The sequence below is a fragment of the Spea bombifrons genome, chromosome 1 (genome assembly GCF_027358695.1).
Source record: "Spea bombifrons isolate aSpeBom1 chromosome 1, aSpeBom1.2.pri, whole genome shotgun sequence".
Classification (NCBI taxonomy): domain Eukaryota; kingdom Metazoa; phylum Chordata; class Amphibia; order Anura; family Pelobatidae; genus Spea; species Spea bombifrons.
The window spans coordinates 90,169,916-90,190,864 of record NC_071087.1 but is presented as its reverse complement, the minus strand read 5'-3'; the positions used below and the strand labels follow the sequence as shown (position 1 = coordinate 90,190,864).

The following is a 20,949-nucleotide window of genomic DNA, read 5'->3' as shown; positions in this document are numbered from 1 at the left end:
CTGGGTCCTTCCAGTCACCAGCTTGGACCCAGTCCGTGACAGTATGATGGGATTGCAACTCTAATTTTAATAAACCAAAAATACCAAAAATACCCACAAATATATATATATATATTTTTGTAAAGCAGACAACCCAGACTTCATGCAGCTATTTGGCCACCAATCACTGTCAAAGGTGGCCGCAGAAATTATTTCCTGTGCTTTTTTTCACCAACGCTTCTGTGTTGTTTATATTTTTTGCACAGGGTGTGTGTTACAGCAGAGAAACCCGGCCACAATTGTTTAGCTGTATCTCCTGATTACAGAAATACCCCACATGCTTCGTTTTTGTTCTTTCTAGAGGGTCATATCCATCCCTTATATATAGTACCCTATAGGGTAGTATTTTTTATACTTATTACATAATCGGTTTTGGGGTTGTGAATGGGGCTATAATGGGGTTATGCCTTTTAGATGTTGTGTTAGGGCAATAAGATGTCAAAGTTTTTTCTTTTATTATTATCTTTTTTATATATATATATATATATTTTTAATTGTGCACTTTTATCAGTGAAGCATGGTTAGGGGTCCTCTTAGGGACCTCTTGAACATGTTATCAATGCCAGTGATGTCACAATCACATCACTTAGCTTAGCAGCAACCTCTACTGCTACCCGGAACTTCAACTGGGGCTTCTACGATGGACTGCCAGCGTCACATTACCTTCTGGAGCTCCACCATAGAAGCCGCAGCAGAAGTTCTATGTAGCGCAGACGTTCACCGGCTGACCCCCCAAGAGGGAGTCTGAAGCACGGGAGACAAGTCTGGAGATGCATTGGTAAGTCTGGGGTGGGCAGATTGGCACTTAGGGGGGGTATAAGGCATATCTGGGGGGCAGAGTGGCAAATAGGGGGGTATACAGCATATCAGGCAGACAGAGTGGCATATAAGGGGGTATAAGGCTTATCGGGGTGGTAGATGTGCATTACTGGGGGGCAGGTTTGGAAATAAAAACAAGAAATGCATTTTTTTGTGAATTAATATTTACTAGTAAAACTGTTTTCCTACAGGGTCGTCTTTTATTCAGGCTCTCTTTTTCCTAAATTAATATTCAAATTTTGGGGGGTCATCCTATAATTGAGCAACTACTGTATATGTCACAGACAAACACCCCCCCCCCCATATGTGTTCAGCAAAAACCCCTGAGTACAGTGATACCACCCATGCATGGGTCTGTAGGGTTGTCTGGAGGGGGGCTAAAAGGCCACATTTGGGAAGTGCACATTTTTTTTTTTAAGCAATGTATTCAAAGAGGAAATTGTACAAACAAAGTACAAAAAAAGTAAGAGGGCAAATCAAAACAGGAGATACATTAGGCATGTAGTATCGGCACAGGAGATGTACAAGGTACATATCAGTAGTAAGAGACAATCAAAACATATACAATAAGGGCAGAGGAGAATCCACCACAGAAGGCAAACAATATAAACAACCTGGACAGCAGAGGGAAGCTCAATACATTGGGAAGCGCACATTTATTTTCATTTTGACGTCTGATCGACCCATGTCCCGTTTGAGTCATTTTTTTCCCCGGCCAAATCAGTTTACCCCATCAAACCGTACATGTCAGGATTTTTGGGAAGATACAGTGTTAATTTTAGCACTTGCTCATAAAAAAAACTTGTATTTAAAAAAAAAAAACTTCAGTAGGTGTGACTGGACTGAAGCAGGTGAGGGTGGAGAATATTATCCCTGATGTTATCAATTTTGTTTTTAAAGTAGGTGGCAAGCTTGTGGGTGGAGATGTTGGAGGGCAAGGGATGTGCTGTGGGACAGAGAAGGGTGTTAAAGGTGGAAAGTAGATGTTTAGGGTTATGGGAAAGATTAATGAAATTAAATTTGTTTGGAGAGATGGAGGGCGAATGCATAGGAACAGAGCATGAGTTTGTAATGAGTTAAGTCTTCCGGTGGAAGAGACCTCCTCCACAGGTTCTAGGTCAGGGATGCTCAAACTGCAGCCCTCCAGCTGCTGCAGGACTACATCTCCCATAATGCTCCTTCAGCTAAGGGGCTGGCTGAGGAGTATGGGAGATGTAGTCCTGCAGCAGCTGGAGGGCCGCAGTTTGAGCACCCCTGTTCTAGGTGGTATGTGAACACCTTTGAAAGAGACGGGTCGGTGTAGAATGCCACAGCTGAGGTGGACTGTGTGGGGAATGGCTCAGTTACAGACGCAACCATATCTAGGACTGAGGCTAGTGTATGGTTATGCTGAGCTGTAGCTGTATCAGGACAGGGGAGAGGAGGAGATACTTTAAGTGGCGGGAATGCATCAGTAAGCTGTAAAGTGTTGAGGTACCAAGAAAACATTATATTATGCAAAATCCATAACTGTTTTTAAAATAAAACTTACTTTAAACTGATACTAGTAATAAAAAAGTATGAACTCTGATTTAAATATCTCTTCAAAGAAAGACCTTCCTTTTATCTTACCCCTGGCCTATTGTTAAGTTGTAAAACGCTTTAGACAACCTTTGTAAGGGTGGGAGCGAGGAAAGAGGGTTTAACTTCAACACAGGGCATTGTTTAGACAACACTAATTCTAATATATAAGCTTCTTGGTGATAAAAAGTATCTCCACAACTACATTAAAGGCAGCCAGCCATTCTTTTAAATCAAGGATGAACTGCAATAGCATCTAAGGGCTTTTCCTGAATGCTAGATTCTTATAAAATCGTATCGTATCCCCCCCCCCACAGCCCCATTCCACTTACAATAAAAAGTATAACCTGAAGGTCACATGCTGTTGTATTTGTGCATGCATAATTAACCCCTTCAGTCCCCTATGGACGTACCGGTTAAAATGATAAAGCCATATAGGCCCAACAGCGTCTTTAGTCAAATCTGATAACTTTTACATGTCATCTTAGCTATTCAGGCCTTAAAGGACTTCTCTATAGGAAATAAAGATAATAAACACATTTTAACAAACGGTAGCCACCATTTTAAAGAGAATGAAATGAAAATAGTTTATAATGAATCCTAATCAACTTTAAACAAGTGTGTCTCTGAGGGGCATGAAAGCTCCTGGTTGCGTACACAACGAAGCGCTGACAGAACAGAAGCTCTGCTCGATTTTGACTCGTCATGCTATTCCATCAACCTTGTAGCTCCTCCCCCAGCACCAAGCGCGTGCGCACGAGCAGTGCGTAAGCCTCCAGCGCGCCTCGCAGTGAGCGGAGTCATGATGGCGGCGGACAGGCCGTGCTAATGAGACAGCGAAATCACCGCCGCGACGAGGATTATAGATTCGCGGGCATAGCTAGCCATTGACCCAGAGAGAAAAAAAAGACTGCGTAGGGGAAGTTTGCCTCAGCGGGCACGGACGCAGCCGGTGACGGGTATTACTGCACCTCAGAAGGGGATAAGGCGGTGCCACCCAGCCTACTTTACTGCAGAGTTTGGCAAGGCCCGAGGTCGGGGATAGTGACACCGGGTAAACACGGAGGGTACTACGTGACTGACAGGGAAGCAACCAGCAGCCACCATGCAGATCACCTTGAAAACTCTCCAGCAGCAGACCTTCAAGATCGAAATCGACTCGGAGGAAACGGTAATAGTTGCAGGCGGGTGGCGAGGGCTGGGAAAGAGGGTGTTCATTAACCGTGCAAGGATCGCACCAGTTGCAGCGCGCTTTAGGTTTAGTAAAGGAGAGGTGGCGGTGAAGGGCACAGTGGGTTGAATGTGATATATTGGGCCCCTCCACACCGCTGCCAAATACGACGGAGGTGCAAGAGTTAACTGCTTTGGAGAGGGGCGGGGTTAAAGCGCATGCATGTTAGGGGACGAGCTCGCGCGACAAGTGAACTGGTGAGCGTGCGCAAGATTAAATCACGTGCTGATTGGCTGGCAGCCTGAGGCGCGCGCTTCCTCGTGTTAAAGCGATTGTGTTGAGTAAGTAGCTGTAGGGCAGAGGGACTTAGGATGTCACGTGGTTATCTCCAAGGGATGCTTGTGGTCCACGTTTCAACTGGACTGTGTTCAGGATTTGACTTGGACGACATGGTTGTCCGCAAAGTGAATACAACAGTCAAAAGATTATCACTATTTAGAAGTCCGCCCATAAATTCTCACATGCTATACCAGTGTTTTTTGATTTTTACTATTTTCTGTAACGTTTACTGAGCAGCGAAACAAAAACTGGAAAAGTATAACTTTTGCTCTTGAAGAACATTTTAAGTTTACTCGTATCCTGCCTGGAGCTGTGAAGGTATAACCCAGATACTGCTCTGGAGTCTTGCTCTTTATAAGTGTAAATGAGGGAAGGCCCTGGTTTCTTATTTCCGGGGTCGGGCAGTCGTTCTAGGCCAGGGGTGTCCAACGTGCGGCCCTCCAGCTGGTGCAGGACTACATCTCCCATACTCCTCAGCTAGCCCCTTAGCTGAAAGAGCATTATGGCAGATGTAGTTCTGCAGCAGCTGGAGGGCCGCACGTTGGACGTCCCTGTTCTAGGCTGTTGCATGATAGTGAGTCCAGAATTGGAATATGGATCGTGGTATAAATTGCTAATGCTACTCAGAGGTCTAATTAAATACTTCCTAGCCTTGTATGTGTGTCTGGGAGAAACGTTCTGCTTATTTTGCACTAGTCCCTCTATTTCATGTACTGGCACCATAGCAGCCTAGAGTGCAAGAGACTGCTGGGTTAGTGTAAAGATATTTATGGCCAAATCTGCTATTTTTTGCTTTTATACACACAAAAAAATGATGCAATGGCAGTGTCTGATCCTCACTAAACTAAAACAGTACCGTTCATTACCTTTTCTCTGGTTGAAGAAGTATCATGGATGTATAAGAATGGCCTCAATAATGCACTTAACTAATATACAGCCTTGCATATAGAACCAATATTGTTCTAAATGCAGTTATTTTTTCATCAGAAACAATTATCCCCACATCACCTTAATCTCTTGCTGCTTGTATTTTATTTCACATCCCCGGAATATCATTTTAAGCACAATTTAAATACAATGGAGTAAAGGTTGATTCAGATTTTTTTTTGGAGGGTGATAGCCTAGATTTGATATTATAACATGTTTAAGTATACATTTATTTAAAACTTGCCGATTAACATTTTACATTTTGTTTGTCTCGTTTTTTCAGACTCCTCTTCATAGAATATTTTCTCATTTATCCCGTCAAATTAATGACTGTTATATCGCCTAGTTAAATATATAGAAAAGTCCCAGCGGGCTATGGCGCCTAGATTTTTAGATCTGGTCTTGTTTATATTTATCTCTACAGACGTACCTTAAACTGGCTCCTAATGTTTTCGATAACTTGCAGATCCTTGTTTCATGACAGTCTTGCTTTTCCTCTGTTGTCCAATAGGTCAAAGCGTTGAAAGAGAAAATTGAATTAGAAAAGGGCAAGGATGCATTTCCTGTTGCTGGCCAAAAGTTAATATATGCAGGTACATCTCAAAAAACAACCCACGTAAATATGAAACAATCTCCTGTAATTATTTTTATATTATATACTGTATAATTTTCATTTTTCTTTTTAACATGGCTTTTTCATTTGCCTTGATTTTAATCAGCGGTATTTCCGTAAATTGCCTGTAATGTGGTGTTTTTCTTTGTCAGCACATTTCTTTTTAAGTTATGGACTGTTTACCCTGCAGCCATATAGTATATGTATTTTTTCATGTCATCTGCTGTAAGTCTGTAATCTGATGTTTTGCATTTTGTTTTATTTAAAAGGAAAAAAAAACTTGTCATACTGTTCTTCATTTTTATACTCTGTTATCATAAAATAAATTTTTCTTAATTGTCCCACCAGGTAAAATTCTGAATGATGAAACAGCCCTCAAAGAATACAACATTGACGAGAAGAACTTTGTAGTGGTTATGGTGACAAAAGTGAGTTTCTGCACAGCTGTAATTTGTGCAAATGTGTGTTTTTTATTTATGCTGCTTAATTTTAGTTCAATGATAGGTTTTTGTAAATGCTTCAGCAATTTTCTTATATTTTTAAAGGGAGTTACCATTATGGTTATTATATGGTCACTCTTTAAACTGGTTTTAAAATATTTCAGACTATGTATACAAAATGATTCTGGCGCTTCATGTCCTTTGCACTAGTGGCCTGGTCCAAATATACCTCTGCCGTGCCATGCAGCAAAAGAAAAAGCTTCCATTTTACTTGTGTTGGAAGTTACACACTTCTATTTTTTTCCTCATGTTCTGTTACTGAATTTGCGTAGATGGTGTATGTGTTCTGGACCTGTTACAAATGAACCAGTCTAATAAGCAGAATTTTCTACTGATAAGTAGAGTAGGTGAGGTTTTTGTTTTAGCGGTATGAACATTAAACTTTTCATAACCTGATCCACTTCTTTTTCTATGTAGCCAAAAGCAGCAACTTGTCCTTCAGCACCATCTCCAGCAGCATCCCAGCCATCCAGCACTGTCACACCAGCCCCAGCATCACCCCCGCGTACATACACACCAATTGCGCGAACCAATGCCCCCGTCCCTTTGCCTGTTCCTTTTTCTGTTCCCACCATCCCTCCACCTCCTGAAGTCACTTCTGAACAGATGACAACCACGGTTTCTCAGGAAGAGAAACCTGAAGAGAAGACAGTAAGCCCACCGGAGACAGTGAACCCATCATCAACTGAGTGCAGGTGAGATCTTTTCATCATATCACTTTAGGTAGCTAATATGGACTGAAGTGTGTGTGTGTGTGTGTATATATAATTATACGTAGATGCATATATCCTAGTGGCATAAATCTGAAAAAACTAACTAAGCAATATTTTGGGCAAGAAACCTGTAACACCCTTTGAGTATTAGTAAAAAAGTACTCTAACATGTTCTCTTTGGTATTAGTTCTAGTAGCAGTATACAAAGTGTGCTGTAAATATAATTTCTTGAAGTGTCCTGATGCTGACGTTTTTTTTACTTTTTTGGCCATCTAAACAGGTAGATACTGTGATAAACACAAATTCTTGCATAATCACAATTTTTTTTAAATACTTTTCGTATCTGTCATTCACTCAGGACTCCTTGCTGTATCAGATAGCCTGTAAGAACAGGGCAGGCACCTACATGTTTGTTTTAATGTTACTTTTTCCAGGTATCTTTAGTAAAATACTCACAGAATGTTTATGAAGCTCTTAGATGTGAGTAAAGTTAAAAATTAATATATATTCTTACTACAGTTTACCAACTGATTCCTCACGGCCATCGATTTTTGAAGATGCCACAAGTGCTCTTGGTAAGTTTGGTAAAGCTAATGCAGTGTTTTGTAGATGCCTCAAAATAAGCAAAGTCTATGTACTGCTGTTTTACTCCAATCGTTTTTGGATCAGAGCTCTGCTGCATGGCGAATTGTCTTTTCATTAAAAAAAAAAAACAACAACTTTGTTTAAAGTGTCCGTATGCTACAGTTAGACCTGTTGACCCCTTCTTTTTCCTTAGAAGTAAATATAGTGATGCTGCTACTATAGATGGCTGGGAACACGGAAACCTATATATTTATACAGACTGTTTCCTTTCTAGATGTATAAAGCTTTTGCAAATTTTTTTTTGAGAACATATTTATACGTTCAGATTTAGACAGTATTGTGTTACCAGTTGGTGTAATACTAAAATGATCTTAAATGGCAAAAAAAAGCTCCCAAGAACATGGGAAGGAAAGCAAAAAAAAAAAAAGCAATTTTTGGCATTGGTATGTTTATGTGCTTTTTGGAGCCTAGCTGCGAAAGAAAGTAAACAACTAAAAACTGGCAGTTCATTACAATGACCAATTATATTATATGGTGTGCTGCATCAATATGAATTCAGTAAATTTTGTGTTATCACAAATGAGGGACCCTTTTAAATGTAAATAGTCGGATTCAGCCTGCTGTGGTTTATTTGCTTGGTGCATTTTAATAACAGTAAACGCTTATTCCTTACTCATTATGCACATGTTTGTATTTGATGCCACCCCTCATGTCTGTACACTCTTTTACAGTGACAGGTCAGTCTTATGAGAATATGGTAACTGAGATTATGTCAATGGGATACGAGCGAGAGCAAGTCATTGCAGCTTTGAGAGCTAGTTTTAACAACCCTGACAGGGCTGTGGAATATCTTCTTATGGTAGGTACTCACGTTTGATTCATGGGGTTACAAAGAACTGTCTGTCTATCTGTCTGGCTCTGCTTTAAATTACTTTATGTACCGGTTCTGTGCCTTCCAGTTATAGACACCAATTTAAAGTAAAACATTTTGGGAGGGAGTAAACCAGATCAGAAATAGATTTTAGAGTGACCAGATATACCTCCTAGCAGGCCATATGGAGTAAAAATAAACTGAGGTTCTCATTTTACTTGGCCTTCAAGCAAATATTTGTTATGTTTTATTCTCATTATCACATCTGTTTAGGCCTTTAACTTCTATTTATGTATTTTTAGGGCATTCCTGGTGATCGTGAAGGTCAGGCAGTTGCTGAACCCCCTCAAACACTTACTACTACTCCTACTACTCCTACTCAGCCTCTGCCAGTGGCTGCAGGTGCCGCAGCAACAACTACTACACCCACCACACCTTCAACTGGAGGTAATCAGGTGCTTCCAGTACTGTACTGCTATACTAATGTGCTTCATAGCATATAAAACAATACATTACACTGATACATCTTAAAATGTTGAATTTCACAAATTTGTTAGCACTCATAGTGGTCCTATGCATTTTACGCTATCTGAGTGTTTGTCAAAATTTGCTATTGTATGTCTCATATGAAACGTTCTAATTTACAAGCAAGATGGTTCAATATAATTCATAAATTGTGATTTATTATCTGGAAATTCCATTTCCATGGTGGCACCATATTAGGGCAGTAACACGATAAAAAGTAAAAACTCCCCAGTGTAATTAAAAAGATGTACTCGGAAATATCAATGCGAAAACAATTTATTGGGTGGTTAAAAAATGTGCCACCAAGGAGAAGGAATTCCTAGTTAAGAAGTCACAATTCCCTTGCCATTCCAGGCGGCACCAGGATAGAATTAGCGAGAAAGAGAGGGCAAAACAGCAGCCTTAGGGACTCAATTGCCAAACTTGGAATCCTCTGAAGAAAGGAGGTCTAGCCTGTAGTGCCTTGTGAATGCATGTACACTTTTCCAGGTAGCTGCTTTGCATATGGTCGATTCACACAAGCTAGTTCAGCCAAGGCAGTAGAGGTTGCTTTTGTCAAATGTGCCTTCGGACCAGACGGAGGTTCTTTTACTGCCAATATGTAACGCTCAGAGATGACAGCCTTGATCCATTGGCCTACGGGAAACTCTTGAAACCATTATTCCATTCCTGACTCCTGCAGAGAGAAAAAGGGAGTTCAACTTATGGCAAGGTTCTGAACGAGACAGATATCCGGCGAATGTAATTGCTCTTCCTTAGCATCTCTAGGATTTGGACAGAATGCTGGCAAGATTATTTTCTGTTCATGGAAGTTGCATGGAAGTCAGAAACTACCTTAGGTAGGAACTCCGGCGGTAGCCCGGTAACAACTCCGTCATCAAGGAATCTGAGAAAAAGTTCCTAAATGAAGATTGCCTGGAGCTCACAAACTCTTCTGTGATGTAATTGCCACCAATAAAACAGCTTTTTATGTAAGGTTTCAGAGAAACTTCCTACAAAGAACAATTGCTTAACGACTAGATTCAGATGCCAGGGCAGAACCGATGGGGATGACGTCTGGTGATGGCTCTGGACCTACGGATGATCAGCAAGATGGAAATCCATGCAAGTGCTCAATGCCTCGACTTGTACTTTTGGTGTAGCAGGTCTTATTCTAGCATCAAATATCTTCTGTAGGAAATCCAGGACTTGAGGAATGGATGGATGAAAAATGCTGGATCATTGGGAGAAGGACTCTGGGATGGCTCCCTGAAGCAAGATAGCTCTTCTTGCTGGCAGAGGAAGATGCTGATCTGCTAGGCAAATCAGAGCAATCCCAGTTGGTCAAAAGGAAACTGGAGAGAGGTCTTATGTGAGCAAAGAGCCTATGGAACAGTATAGCCGGACAAAGTCATCAATCCCAGAAGCGACACAATGCATCAAATGGAGAGTCCGTTGGAGGGATATAATTCCAAGAATTAGTGGAATTTCTCTATACGAAGAAAGGTCTTCTGATCTGAGTCCGGGATCATGCCCAGAAAAATCCTTGGTCTTGTCAAGATGAGACAGAAGAAGCTCTATAGTAGGTGCAGCTATCAGCTAGTCATCTACATAGGGAATAACTTTAATACCTTCCTGTCTGAGGAATGTCATAACTGCTGATACCACCTTTGCAAATATGCGAGGGGCAGAAGAAATGCTAAAGAGAAGTGCCTGAAACTGGAGATGCAAAATGCCAGTACCACCAAAGCTCCCTTCTGGATACTGGTCAAAGCACCATTGCCCGTGCTGTGGTATGGATTGATTCAATGCATTGGTGGTATCTCTAGGAGCAGTTAACCATAACCTCACAGCATGGGAGGCCAAGGCAACGGCAAGTGAAGGGCTAAAGTTAGCTGCTGCCTCAAAGGATCTCTTCCCCCAAATCCTCTGTGAGATCCTTGAAGTGTGAGGCATGGTATAGTAGTCTTTCTTTTAGCTTTGGCAGCTGAGGCACCTATCGTAGAAGCTTCGCAAAGACCCCTAGTACTTGAGGTCAAATGGAAAAAAAACTCTTAATACTCTACACAATCTGTGCCTTGATAATAAACAAGAATTAGACTGTGACCTAAGTGGCCTTACTGCCTCTTCAGTCACCATTTGACTACTGCACATCTCATGCATTCCTTGGAGAATATTTGGCTGCAGAATGCTTTGTGGCCTTTTCTTCCTATAAAGTATTTACGCAGTATCTTTGTTCAATCTGTAGAATATCTCCTGAAAATTGAGAATGCTCCAGGAAATATTATTTTTGCTATATAATTTGCCTTTCAATCAAACATTCTCCATAAAAATTCGGGATAGCTAATTTCTTTTCTTGTATTTAAACAATGTCCCTAACGTGTTTTCACTTTGGTTCACTGCACATGTGTTGCAATGTTTATTTGATTTATCAAATCTTACTGTGAGGTGCATAGCATCTTGGATTTTTATGAATGCTGTTTTTTTGTTTGTAGGAAACCCACTTGATTTCTTGCAGAATCAGCCTCAGTTTCAACAGATGAGGCAAATAATTCAACAGAATCCTTCTTTGTTGCCTGCACTGCTACAGCAAATTGGACGCGAGAATCCCTCTCTATTGCAGGTAATTTACTTTGTCAAAATTAATATTAAGCAATAAGCACACAACATTCTGGGTAGCATATGCAAATAAGGTTCACAATGGCAGCCTTTCACATCCACTTTAAACATAGATCCCTTAAGAGCAAATGTCTGCTGTATTACAGCCTTTAGACAAAGCTCAGGAAAGAGTTGCAGTCGCCAGATCACACTCATGGGACGTCTGCTTCGTCCTAAATGGGACTCGTCGGCATACGATTGTGATACTGGCTTAATACTTTAGGCTTGGAGAAGCAAAAGAAAGTTATGATGGAGTAAAGGTAATTGAAAACCCTTCCGCTTAAAATCAGTGGGGTAGCAGAAGCATTATTAAACCGTAATCTACACCCACTAGACAAGCCAGAAAGCTTACCAAACACCCCCCCCATCAGAAGTCTTGTGGCGCTGCCGCGATCACAAGGGAACGAGGGGTTCCTTGTGCTCGGCGTCGGCGTGCTAGTGTAGCCACGCCAAATAGTGGAAAGGGACAACATTGAACAGCTCTGGATGAAGTATGGGATATATATATAAATTTATATAGTAAGATATTGATTGCATTAAGAGGAAATATTCACGTTTTTATTCCATTTGTTTTAACAGCAAATTAGCCAACACCAGGAACAGTTTATTCAGATGTTAAATGATCCAGTCCCTGAATCGGGTCAGAGTGGAGGTGGCAGTGGTGGAAGAGGAGTAGTAGCTGAGGCAGGAAGTGGTCATATGAACTACATTCAAGTTACACCTCAGGAAAAAGAAGCTATAGAAAGGGTAAGTGTTTCTCATAGAGTGGAGTTGGAAAGCTACGAAAAATGTAATAATCATTTGGATTAAATCACTTGTGATTGGATTTTAACCTTGTAATCAGAATGGTTAGGCATGCTATTGTAATAACTTTAGTAATAATAAAAAAAAATAGCATACAGAATGTAAGGGCACATGACATAATACCAACAGGACAGCAGCCTGAAAGCAGGTCCATGTTTTGGATTAAATTAAACTGCAAGTGTTTTTTTTTTTTTATTATTTTGTGTGTCTGAACACATAGTATATACAAATTCAATAAACCTGTTATTTGTTTATTCCCCTGCTTAATGTTCTTCATGGGCATACTGATATGCAGGGGTCAAGGTGACCCCTGGTTTATACCCATACATCCAGGGTTTTTTTTGTTAGCAGCATGCACTTTTGCATGAGACCAGGCTGTCTAAAAGAAAGCCTGGACTCTCCCCTGTCAGCAGAAATCAGAATTGCTGACAGATCAAGTGTAATGGCAAGAGCTTGAATTCCCAATCACATAATCCGTCATTCCTTTCAGGTCGATGTCTGCCCAAGACCATATTGGTATCTGTTTACTCCCTGTGATAGCTGATCACAGGTAGAACAGAACAACAGAGCCCTGCCTATTGATCCAAGTGTTTAGAATTGGGTGGGGTGGGGGGATAGATAATGGAACTGTAAAAGTAACTGTGATAACACTTGCCAGCATCCCCAAAGATCTATATTCATAATTCACAGGGAATAGTGCAAACAATATAGCATAAAATCTGAGAAGGAATGGATGTGACCCTTTAAACTATTTATGCATTGTATTTTAATCAGGGAATGTTGCCAAACAAATCGGTTATATTGTTCAGCAACAGCACCTACTCTGTAGCAGATATCCTATGCAAAATTAAGGTGTTTTTTTTTCTTTTCATACTAGCACCAATAATTAATTTTTTATTACTTGATTAAGGCATTAAACTCTTATTTCTTTTCTTTCTAGCTAAAAGCTCTAGGATTTCCAGAAGGACTGGTGATACAAGCTTATTTTGCCTGTGAGAAGAATGAAAATCTGGCTGCCAACTTCCTCCTACAGCAAAACTTTGATGATGATTGAAAAGAAGAGACTATATTTTTTATCTCGCTTCACACCAGTGCATTACACTAACTTTGCTCACTGGATTTACTGGGATGATTTTGGGCTCATATCCACAATAATTTGGTGTACGGTAGAAAAAAAAATGGGAGGGGGGGTGGGGTTTTGGGGAAGTAATGGAGAAACTAGAACATGAAATTAAAAACTTAAATCTGCTTTAATTGAGCAGTTATTGAAGTCAGACTGTATTATGAAGAGAAAAAGAGAAATAAAAAAAAAAATATACAATGAAAATACAGCTTCAGCAAGCATTTATTCCTTAAGCACCATAAGATATATTCTCTAGATCTTATCTCTTTATTAGCCTACTTATATCCAGAATTTTAGTGTAATGCCCTGCTTCCTTTTTTTCTTTAACTTAAACTTTGGTGTTGAGAGTAAGCCCGTGCTAACAGGGAGAATTGTGTGCTTCCTGGTTACATGGGGTATAACCTTACGTGGAAGCTTGCAATTCCAGCAAAAAAATAGGTGATTGTTTGCTGCTTCTGAAGAGGGGAAAGCACATATGTTAATGTGCAGAAACAATTTGACAGAGGAAATGATGTGAAAGAAAAGTTCAGTATCTCTTTCCTTCCAATAAAAAAAAAATAACCAAAATGCAAAACTAAGCCCTGTTCATTGAGTGCAAAGTGCCCACATCTGATTTAGTAAACTGAATGAAGCAATTTTCCAGTTGCCTTTTCATTTTCCTTTCCCCGCCTTTGACAGTTTAGAGGTTCAAATCTGATTAGCTTCCCACTTGCTGATTACTTCCAGACAGCCGTAAAGGTTTGTTAAACAGCCGTTGCATGGTTTTGATACATCCCATTTGTGTGTTAAGTATGTTTATTCAGTTATTATTCTTTATCTGTGTCAGCTGAGAAAATGCAGACTTCTCACCCTAACACTATGTACTCTCCTAGAACTACATACATGTAGCATGTTATGCAATTCACTGTTACTGCTACTTAAAAGGAAGATTACTCCTTATATCGTAAATAGGGTTTCTTTGCACCTGGTATTCTACTTCAAGATGTTCCCTGCTTTGATGACGCTGGCATGGCAAAATTTGGCAGCACAATAAAATGTGTGATATTTTCATAGAGAGCATGTTGCAATCTACATTGTAAACACTTAGTGTATGTCTAATGCTTTTATATGGGAAATTGGATAGATAATTCTCCCCCCTCCAAAAGTTATGCACAACATTAAACATTCTCCTTGTATGTTACGTGTTCACATTTATTTGTTAGGATTCATTTGTATGTATATTTCTTTACTGTTGTGATTTTTTTGTTTTGTTTTGTTTATTTGTTTCATTGTTATTGAGCATGAAACTTTGAACAGGACAAAAATGGAACGTTTGAGTGATGAAGAGGTGAAAATTATGGCCTTGCTAATTTTGGACAATAAAATCATGGCACACGTGTTCAAATCAAGTCGACCCATAAACTGGACCAGACAAAAGGTTAGAGTAAATTAAGGAAAACAAGAATAAAACCCATGGGGGGGGGGGCATCTTACCCCCTCTAGGCCCTCCATAAATATGATTGCCAAACATCTATGCCGCCACTAAAGACTACTTCCAAATAATAAGGATTATTAGGAAGGGCTTGCAGCTCCCTAGTGTACATGAAAGCTTTAGCTTGAGAAAGGTGTGTGTGCACTTTCCTGACATGCAGCTCAAAGTGAATGGAGAGGCACTACATCGGTCTGTTTGCACATCATTAGTGTGGCTAAGTAGTATATCATTGTCACCAGGCAGCCCAATGTGTGAGGATGATTCCAGATGTTGAGCTTAACCTTGTTATGCCTGCTTAAAGATGGAAGAAGAGAGAAAACCGGAAGCAAAACTACCATGAGGACTTGCATAACGAAATAAAATTGGGTTGTGTACAGTTAACGCCCTGAAATAACATAGGTACAACAAGCATATTACCAATTGCTCCTATATGCTACCACTGCCTTCTAGAATTTGATTTTGCCTTTTCTGTGTACCTGATATGTTCAACTTCAAAAAGGCTTTAGGTGCAACGGGAGGCTTAGGCCCTTTGGACAATTATGGTGGAAGTGCTCAAACGCCTGAGGCAGTACAGTACTTTCAGCTCTCATATTTTTTAACCTTCCAGAGAAACAAGCATTTACTGGACCTCACTGATTTTATAGACCGTTACTCTCAAGATTAGCTGCTTGGAAGGACCTTCTCTCTGATCTGTAAAATATTACAGAGGAGGGATTGTGCATTCCCTCCAGGATTCATCTGCAAATGGGAGGATGCGTGTACCCATACATGCTCAATTGCTTCAAGGTTCCGGCAATATGCAAATATCTAATGATACTCGGGAGGCTGGCTGCATGTTTTGTGGATGTAGCTTCTGGGGCACCCCCATTAATTGGGTTAACGGGTACCGGGTAAAGCTTTCATTCTCAATGTCCAACCAAGCCATATGTTTTGGTCTAGAATGACAAATTGAGGATTGGACTTGGAGTGCTACTTCGTCATACAAGACAAAAGTCAGGAATCCCCATTCCTCCACTATTAGTTGGTCTTTGGAGAATGACCTGGATTTCTTATTTTCAGCTATAAAGGCTGAAATAATTTTTTGTAGTGATTTCATTAGCAATTTAGGTGTTTTTATTGCGCTTGTGTGTACCTCCCTATTACCCCTAATTACCAAATAAGTATTTGTAAAGCATCTGTCTTCTACCCCTACTTAAAACTTGTAATTATTTAAAAAACAAACACATCCTCTGTTCTGGAGGAATAAATAAAACTGTGCTGTGCGGTTTTACTACCTAATGATCACTAGAGGGCAAAACAGCACCAGCAATACACCACCCTTGATGAATAACAGTTACACAGTAATTGTATAAATGCCAGATTGTTACAAATGAGCACCAGTAAAAGGTAAATAAATGAATATTACACTTTTTTGTAATATTGATTAAAATCCATAAGGCTGCACATCTCCAAATACTCCAATTGACCAACATATTAATTAAGCAAAATGTGAATCCAGTTCTAGAACATTGCTGTATTTTATGTGAAGTATTTGTATTCTAAATCTGTCCTACTATCATAATTTAAAATCATTACAATACATAACAGCAATCCACCAACCCAGAAATATAACTACAATGATCCTATATACAGAAATTGTACAAAAGAAATGGTACAACAACTTGAATGAAATAGTAGTACAGCAAATAAATACCGTATTTGCTCGATTATAAGACAAGGTTTTTTTCAGAGAAAATGCTCTGAAAAATACCCCTCGTCTTATAATCGGGGTCGTCTTATAATCAGACCTCAAATAGGTCTGACTATGAGACGACTAAGATCCAGATCCCCCGCTGCTCCAGGGGACCTGGATCCTCCTGTCTCACCCCCTCCCCGCCCCACTTACCGGTACTTCTGAGTCCCCGGTGTGGAGCTGGGGCAGCGTGTAGATGTGTACGCGATTCGCGTAGACAACTTCCGCTGCAGCAGGAAGGAGGTGTGACTAGCAGCGGGGGTTGTCTGCGTCCATCGCGCAGACCTTCCCTGGCTGTCAGAGATCAGAGTTCCCCGCACCGGTGCCGGTAAGTTTGGGGGGGGCAGGGGAGTGTTAACTGGGGGGCATAAGGCATTTCTGGAGGCAGAGTGCTCTGTGAAATGCCTTTTAACCCCCTTAATGCCACTCTGCCTCCAGAAATGCTCTTTTAACCCTCTATAGGCCACTCTGCCTCCTGAATGCTGTAAACCTCCCTATATGCCACTCTTCCCCATAATATGCCTTTTAACCCTCTAAATGCCAGAGTGGCATATAGGGGTATAAGGCATTTCTGGAGGCAGAGTGGCACATAGGGGGTCAAAAGGCATATCATGGGGCACAGTGGCATATAGGGTTAAAAGTCATATCATGGGACACAGTGGCATTTAGAGGGTTAAAAGGCATATCATGGGGCACAGTGGCATATAGGGGGTATAAGTCATTTCTGGGGCAGATGTGCATAACTGGGGGGCAGGTTGGAAAATAGAAGGAAATAAAACCAAAATATTTTTCTCAATCATAGCTTTTATTAAAAAAATAGTTTAGATGAATTAACATTTACTGGGCAAACGTTTTTTTCCTATAGGGTCGTCTTATATTCAGGCTTTTTCTTTTTTCCCTAAATTAATATTCAGATTTGTGGGGTCGTCTTATAATCAGGGTCGTCTTATAATCGAGCAAATACGGTAAAACTAATAAAATAATAGTACAACAACTTGAATAAAAAAAATCACAACTAATGTAATCATCGTAAATATAGCACATTACAGGTGTCATTAGACACAAAGACACATACATTTAAGGTTTAAAAGGTTGCGGAGATATTTAAACAGTAATCGCCACCTATAAAGTGGTCTTTTGTTACTGTAAGTGCAAATTGTTATGCGATGCACTACTTGTTTTATTCAGTTTACCCATTACACAGAGATGTAGAATATGATGATGCTATATAAATCAATAAATAATAATAATCTCAGTCTTCGTTACATCAATTTACATCTTGAATAGGGAACTGAGTCACTATTTACTTACTGGAGCCATTGGCATAAACTAGGTTAGACTGACTAAACCTACTATACCATTTGCGGTCCCAGTGGCCAGTTAGGGGGGTGTCTTCTATGCCACAAGACTTTCTGATGCAGAGTGCCGGGATTTGATCCTACTGAAGGTAGGTTCTGGGAGGTGGCTGGCTAAGATACCCTTGGGAACTGGGCAACTTCCCACATAAATACGGTATATCCTTGCCTATACTAGGGAACTGATGATAAACAGAAATAGGTGGGTAGAGTTGGAAAAGTGTCAATATATAAGTATACATGATACGCAGCCAGGTGTCCACCATATAATAAAAGAGCAGACTCACAATATACTTGTAGTGTAGGTTCATATCTCCAGAGATCATATGTTATGTGATTGTACCCCATAGATACAGTAAAATGTATGCAGTTGGGCTATAAACTACTTAATAAATACCCCTCCTGCTGTTTACAGTCTTATCATTGTTGGTAAATCTCAAAGATTTTAGCTCATAAAAAAGCAAGAAATCCAAAAGCTAATTCCATAGTGATATTAAAGGTTTATTTGTTTATTATCCCTATCGCTGGAACTTTAATACCCTGAAAGCTTTCACTTTCTATTTAGGCTTTCCTTGACTGAACTTTGTAGTGTGTAATGTGCTACATTAATGGGTGACTCTCAGGGAAAACTAATTAATAACAACCCTGTTCCACTGTTAATGAACCAAGTTACTCAGGCAAGTTTTTTGTTTTCTTATATACTGTATATCTATACATATCTCATTTCATTTTTAATTTACATTCCACCTTTCAGAAAATACATAAATAGCTGTAGACGAAATTTTGAGTTTATTATTCATTATAACGCTGTTAATAAGCATTTATTCTTTTATACGAGGGGTCCAAACCAGCACCATGAGCATTATATGTTAAAACAAGTTCCATATACCAATGTTATATTTAAATGTGCAATAATTCTTGGGGGAATTATAATCCTTCAAACAGTCATTACCCTTATTAATCTTTATTCCTTATTAATGTATACATTAGCTGTATAGCATTAAAGGAGAACTGTCACTTGTAACATGAACAATCTGGTGTAATTGTTTTGAAGATGTGTAGTTAAAATCTGGCAGCTGAAGTTGGCTCCTTATCGCACCAAAGTAATGAAGTAATAATTACATACAGTATATAATTCGATGTTTAGACTCTGGTTGTTGCTGGTTACACAGTAATATTATCAGTAGGTGTGGGTGCGCTCCCCTCCCTTTTTAGCAGTCTGTCTAGCAGTTTTTATGTAGTTTTTTTTACCTTTCCATGGACCAAAATAAGCACTTGATGTCCTGGTTTGACAATGTTAGACATACACTAAATCTTCTATTTTAACCATCTGTTTTTACAGGTTGCAACTAACGAGTGCCAAAAGTGTAAAATGTGGTATTTACTGTTACCCTCCTGTTACCCAAAGGGCACCTTGGATGGAACCTTGCACCTCCTACTAGTGGAAAGGGGGGGGGGGTATTTTATTATTTATTTAAAATGTTCAATGCAACATTTTACTGTCCCTCATCCCAACATACTTTGGGAACTGATAGCAAGTGGTTATTAATTGAGCATCCCTTCCCTTTGGGATTTAGTTACCGACGCATCTCAAAGCACAAACGGGGGAATGAAGCAAGTAATCAGCACATCTTTTGTAATTATTATATGTTAAACCCTCATACCGTCGCACATGGGATGGGAAGAAGGGACATGAGCTAAAGTACTGGATAGATAGATAGATAGATAGATAGATAGATAGATAGATAGATAGATAGATAGATACAGACAAACTTGCTCCCTTGGTTACTAGGGGTTGAAGGGATTTGTTTTTTTAATGGAAGAGGAGCAGAGGTTCTTCTAACCTCAATCATTTCCAACTTGATTGTAAGTTAGCACCAACCTGTTTAATGAATTCCCAAGTCACATTTAATTTCTGTTGCTGTTGAGTTGGTGTTTAGTGCATAGTTGGATTCGTAGCATTGAACATGCAAATTTAACATTTAGTCTAGTTTGGCAATTTTGCCTCTTGAAAGCTTACTGGACAAAAAATCAATATTGATAACTGAAAACATGCAAAAAGCATTACCACAAAGCACTCAAAATACTCTTTGTATTTTTTTTACACTGATGCCACATGATTAACATGGTGTAAAAGTGTACAATAAAATAAGTGGATGTCCAGCCAAAATAAAAATCTGCAATGACTAAAGGGGGGAGCATAATAATCTGCGTCATTATCAAAAACGTATTAATTCATACAAAAAAAATAAACCATGTTCTAAAAACACATCTAAGCCAACCCATGACTAGTAGAAATGGCTTTAAAAATCCTCATTGATGCTTAAACACAGAAAACGGATTATGTTGCCATGCATCTATAATATAAAATAAAGTGCACAGGTATGTGGCCTAGTAATAAACATCCAGTTCAGAAGTCTTTGTGCATGTGAAATGAGGGGGCAGTCAGATTGCTTATATTTTCTTTTTTAGTACTATTTCTAATGTAAAATATCTCTATATTAGCTAAAAAGAGACACAAGACTGGCATTCAGCGTCAGTGACCTAAACCTGTAACTTACAAGTGATCTGGTTTCATATATCTTTTTTTATTTTTACAATATTTTATTTTTTACAATTTGTAACCTAATAAATTGATATCTGATGAATGATTAATAAATCTTTAGGTCGCTGATCATTGATCAGTCTCCACAATCATCAGCTAGTGACCTAATCTGATGGGTTTGTATTATTCAGGTACATTTTATGGTATTTATTTACTGTATATATATATGACACCATTATAATCTTAAGAGCTATAATATTAATATATGTATTTTTGAAAGCTACAGCTGATTCTGCCCCATTTATATGTCAGTTTTTTTTTTTTTACAAAGGGATTGACTATTGCTCAGCAGAGAAGAATAAGATGGTTTGAGAATATTAAAGGGGATGTTAGTATGTCTTCCATTTGCTAGTCAAGCAAAAAAAATGTGCATTAGTGTTAAAAATAATTTGTAATAAAATAGAAAAGAGATCTGCAGAATATTCACAACATTCCTGTTTTCTTTTAAATGTTTCTTAAAAACCTTTTTAGAAGAACACTGACAAAAGATGAAATAAAATTTGTATCATAAAGATACCTTTTAAATTATTGGAGTAACAGTGGATGAATAAATCATAATT

General features: G+C 39.2%; 1 protein-coding gene across 1 annotated transcript; it reads left to right on the top strand.

Moving 5' to 3' along the window:
- Positions 1-3,137: 3,137 nt before the first annotated feature.
- RAD23B (RAD23 homolog B, nucleotide excision repair protein) lies at positions 3,138-14,401 on the top strand. Its single transcript, XM_053465861.1, has 10 exons — positions 3,138-3,589; positions 5,367-5,448; positions 5,817-5,896; positions 6,386-6,663; positions 7,201-7,256; positions 7,998-8,125; positions 8,440-8,584; positions 11,137-11,264; positions 11,879-12,046; positions 13,044-14,401. The coding sequence occupies exons 1-10, from the start codon at positions 3,524-3,526 to the stop codon at positions 13,155-13,157; spliced, it is 1,245 nt and encodes a 414-aa protein (XP_053321836.1). The 5' UTR covers positions 3,138-3,523; the 3' UTR covers positions 13,158-14,401.
- Positions 14,402-20,949: the final 6,548 nt, after the last annotated feature.

Coding starts and splice junctions, on each gene's coding strand:
- RAD23B (XM_053465861.1), top strand. CDS start 3,524: ATGCAGATCACCTTGAAAACTCTCCAGCAGCAGACCTTCAAGATCGAA. Junction 8,126..8,439: donor CTGTGGAATATCTTCTTATG/GTAGGTACTCAC, acceptor ATGTATTTTTAG/GGCATTCCTGGTGATCGTGA. Junction 8,585..11,136: donor CACCACACCTTCAACTGGAG/GTAATCAGGTGC, acceptor TTTTGTTTGTAG/GAAACCCACTTGATTTCTTG.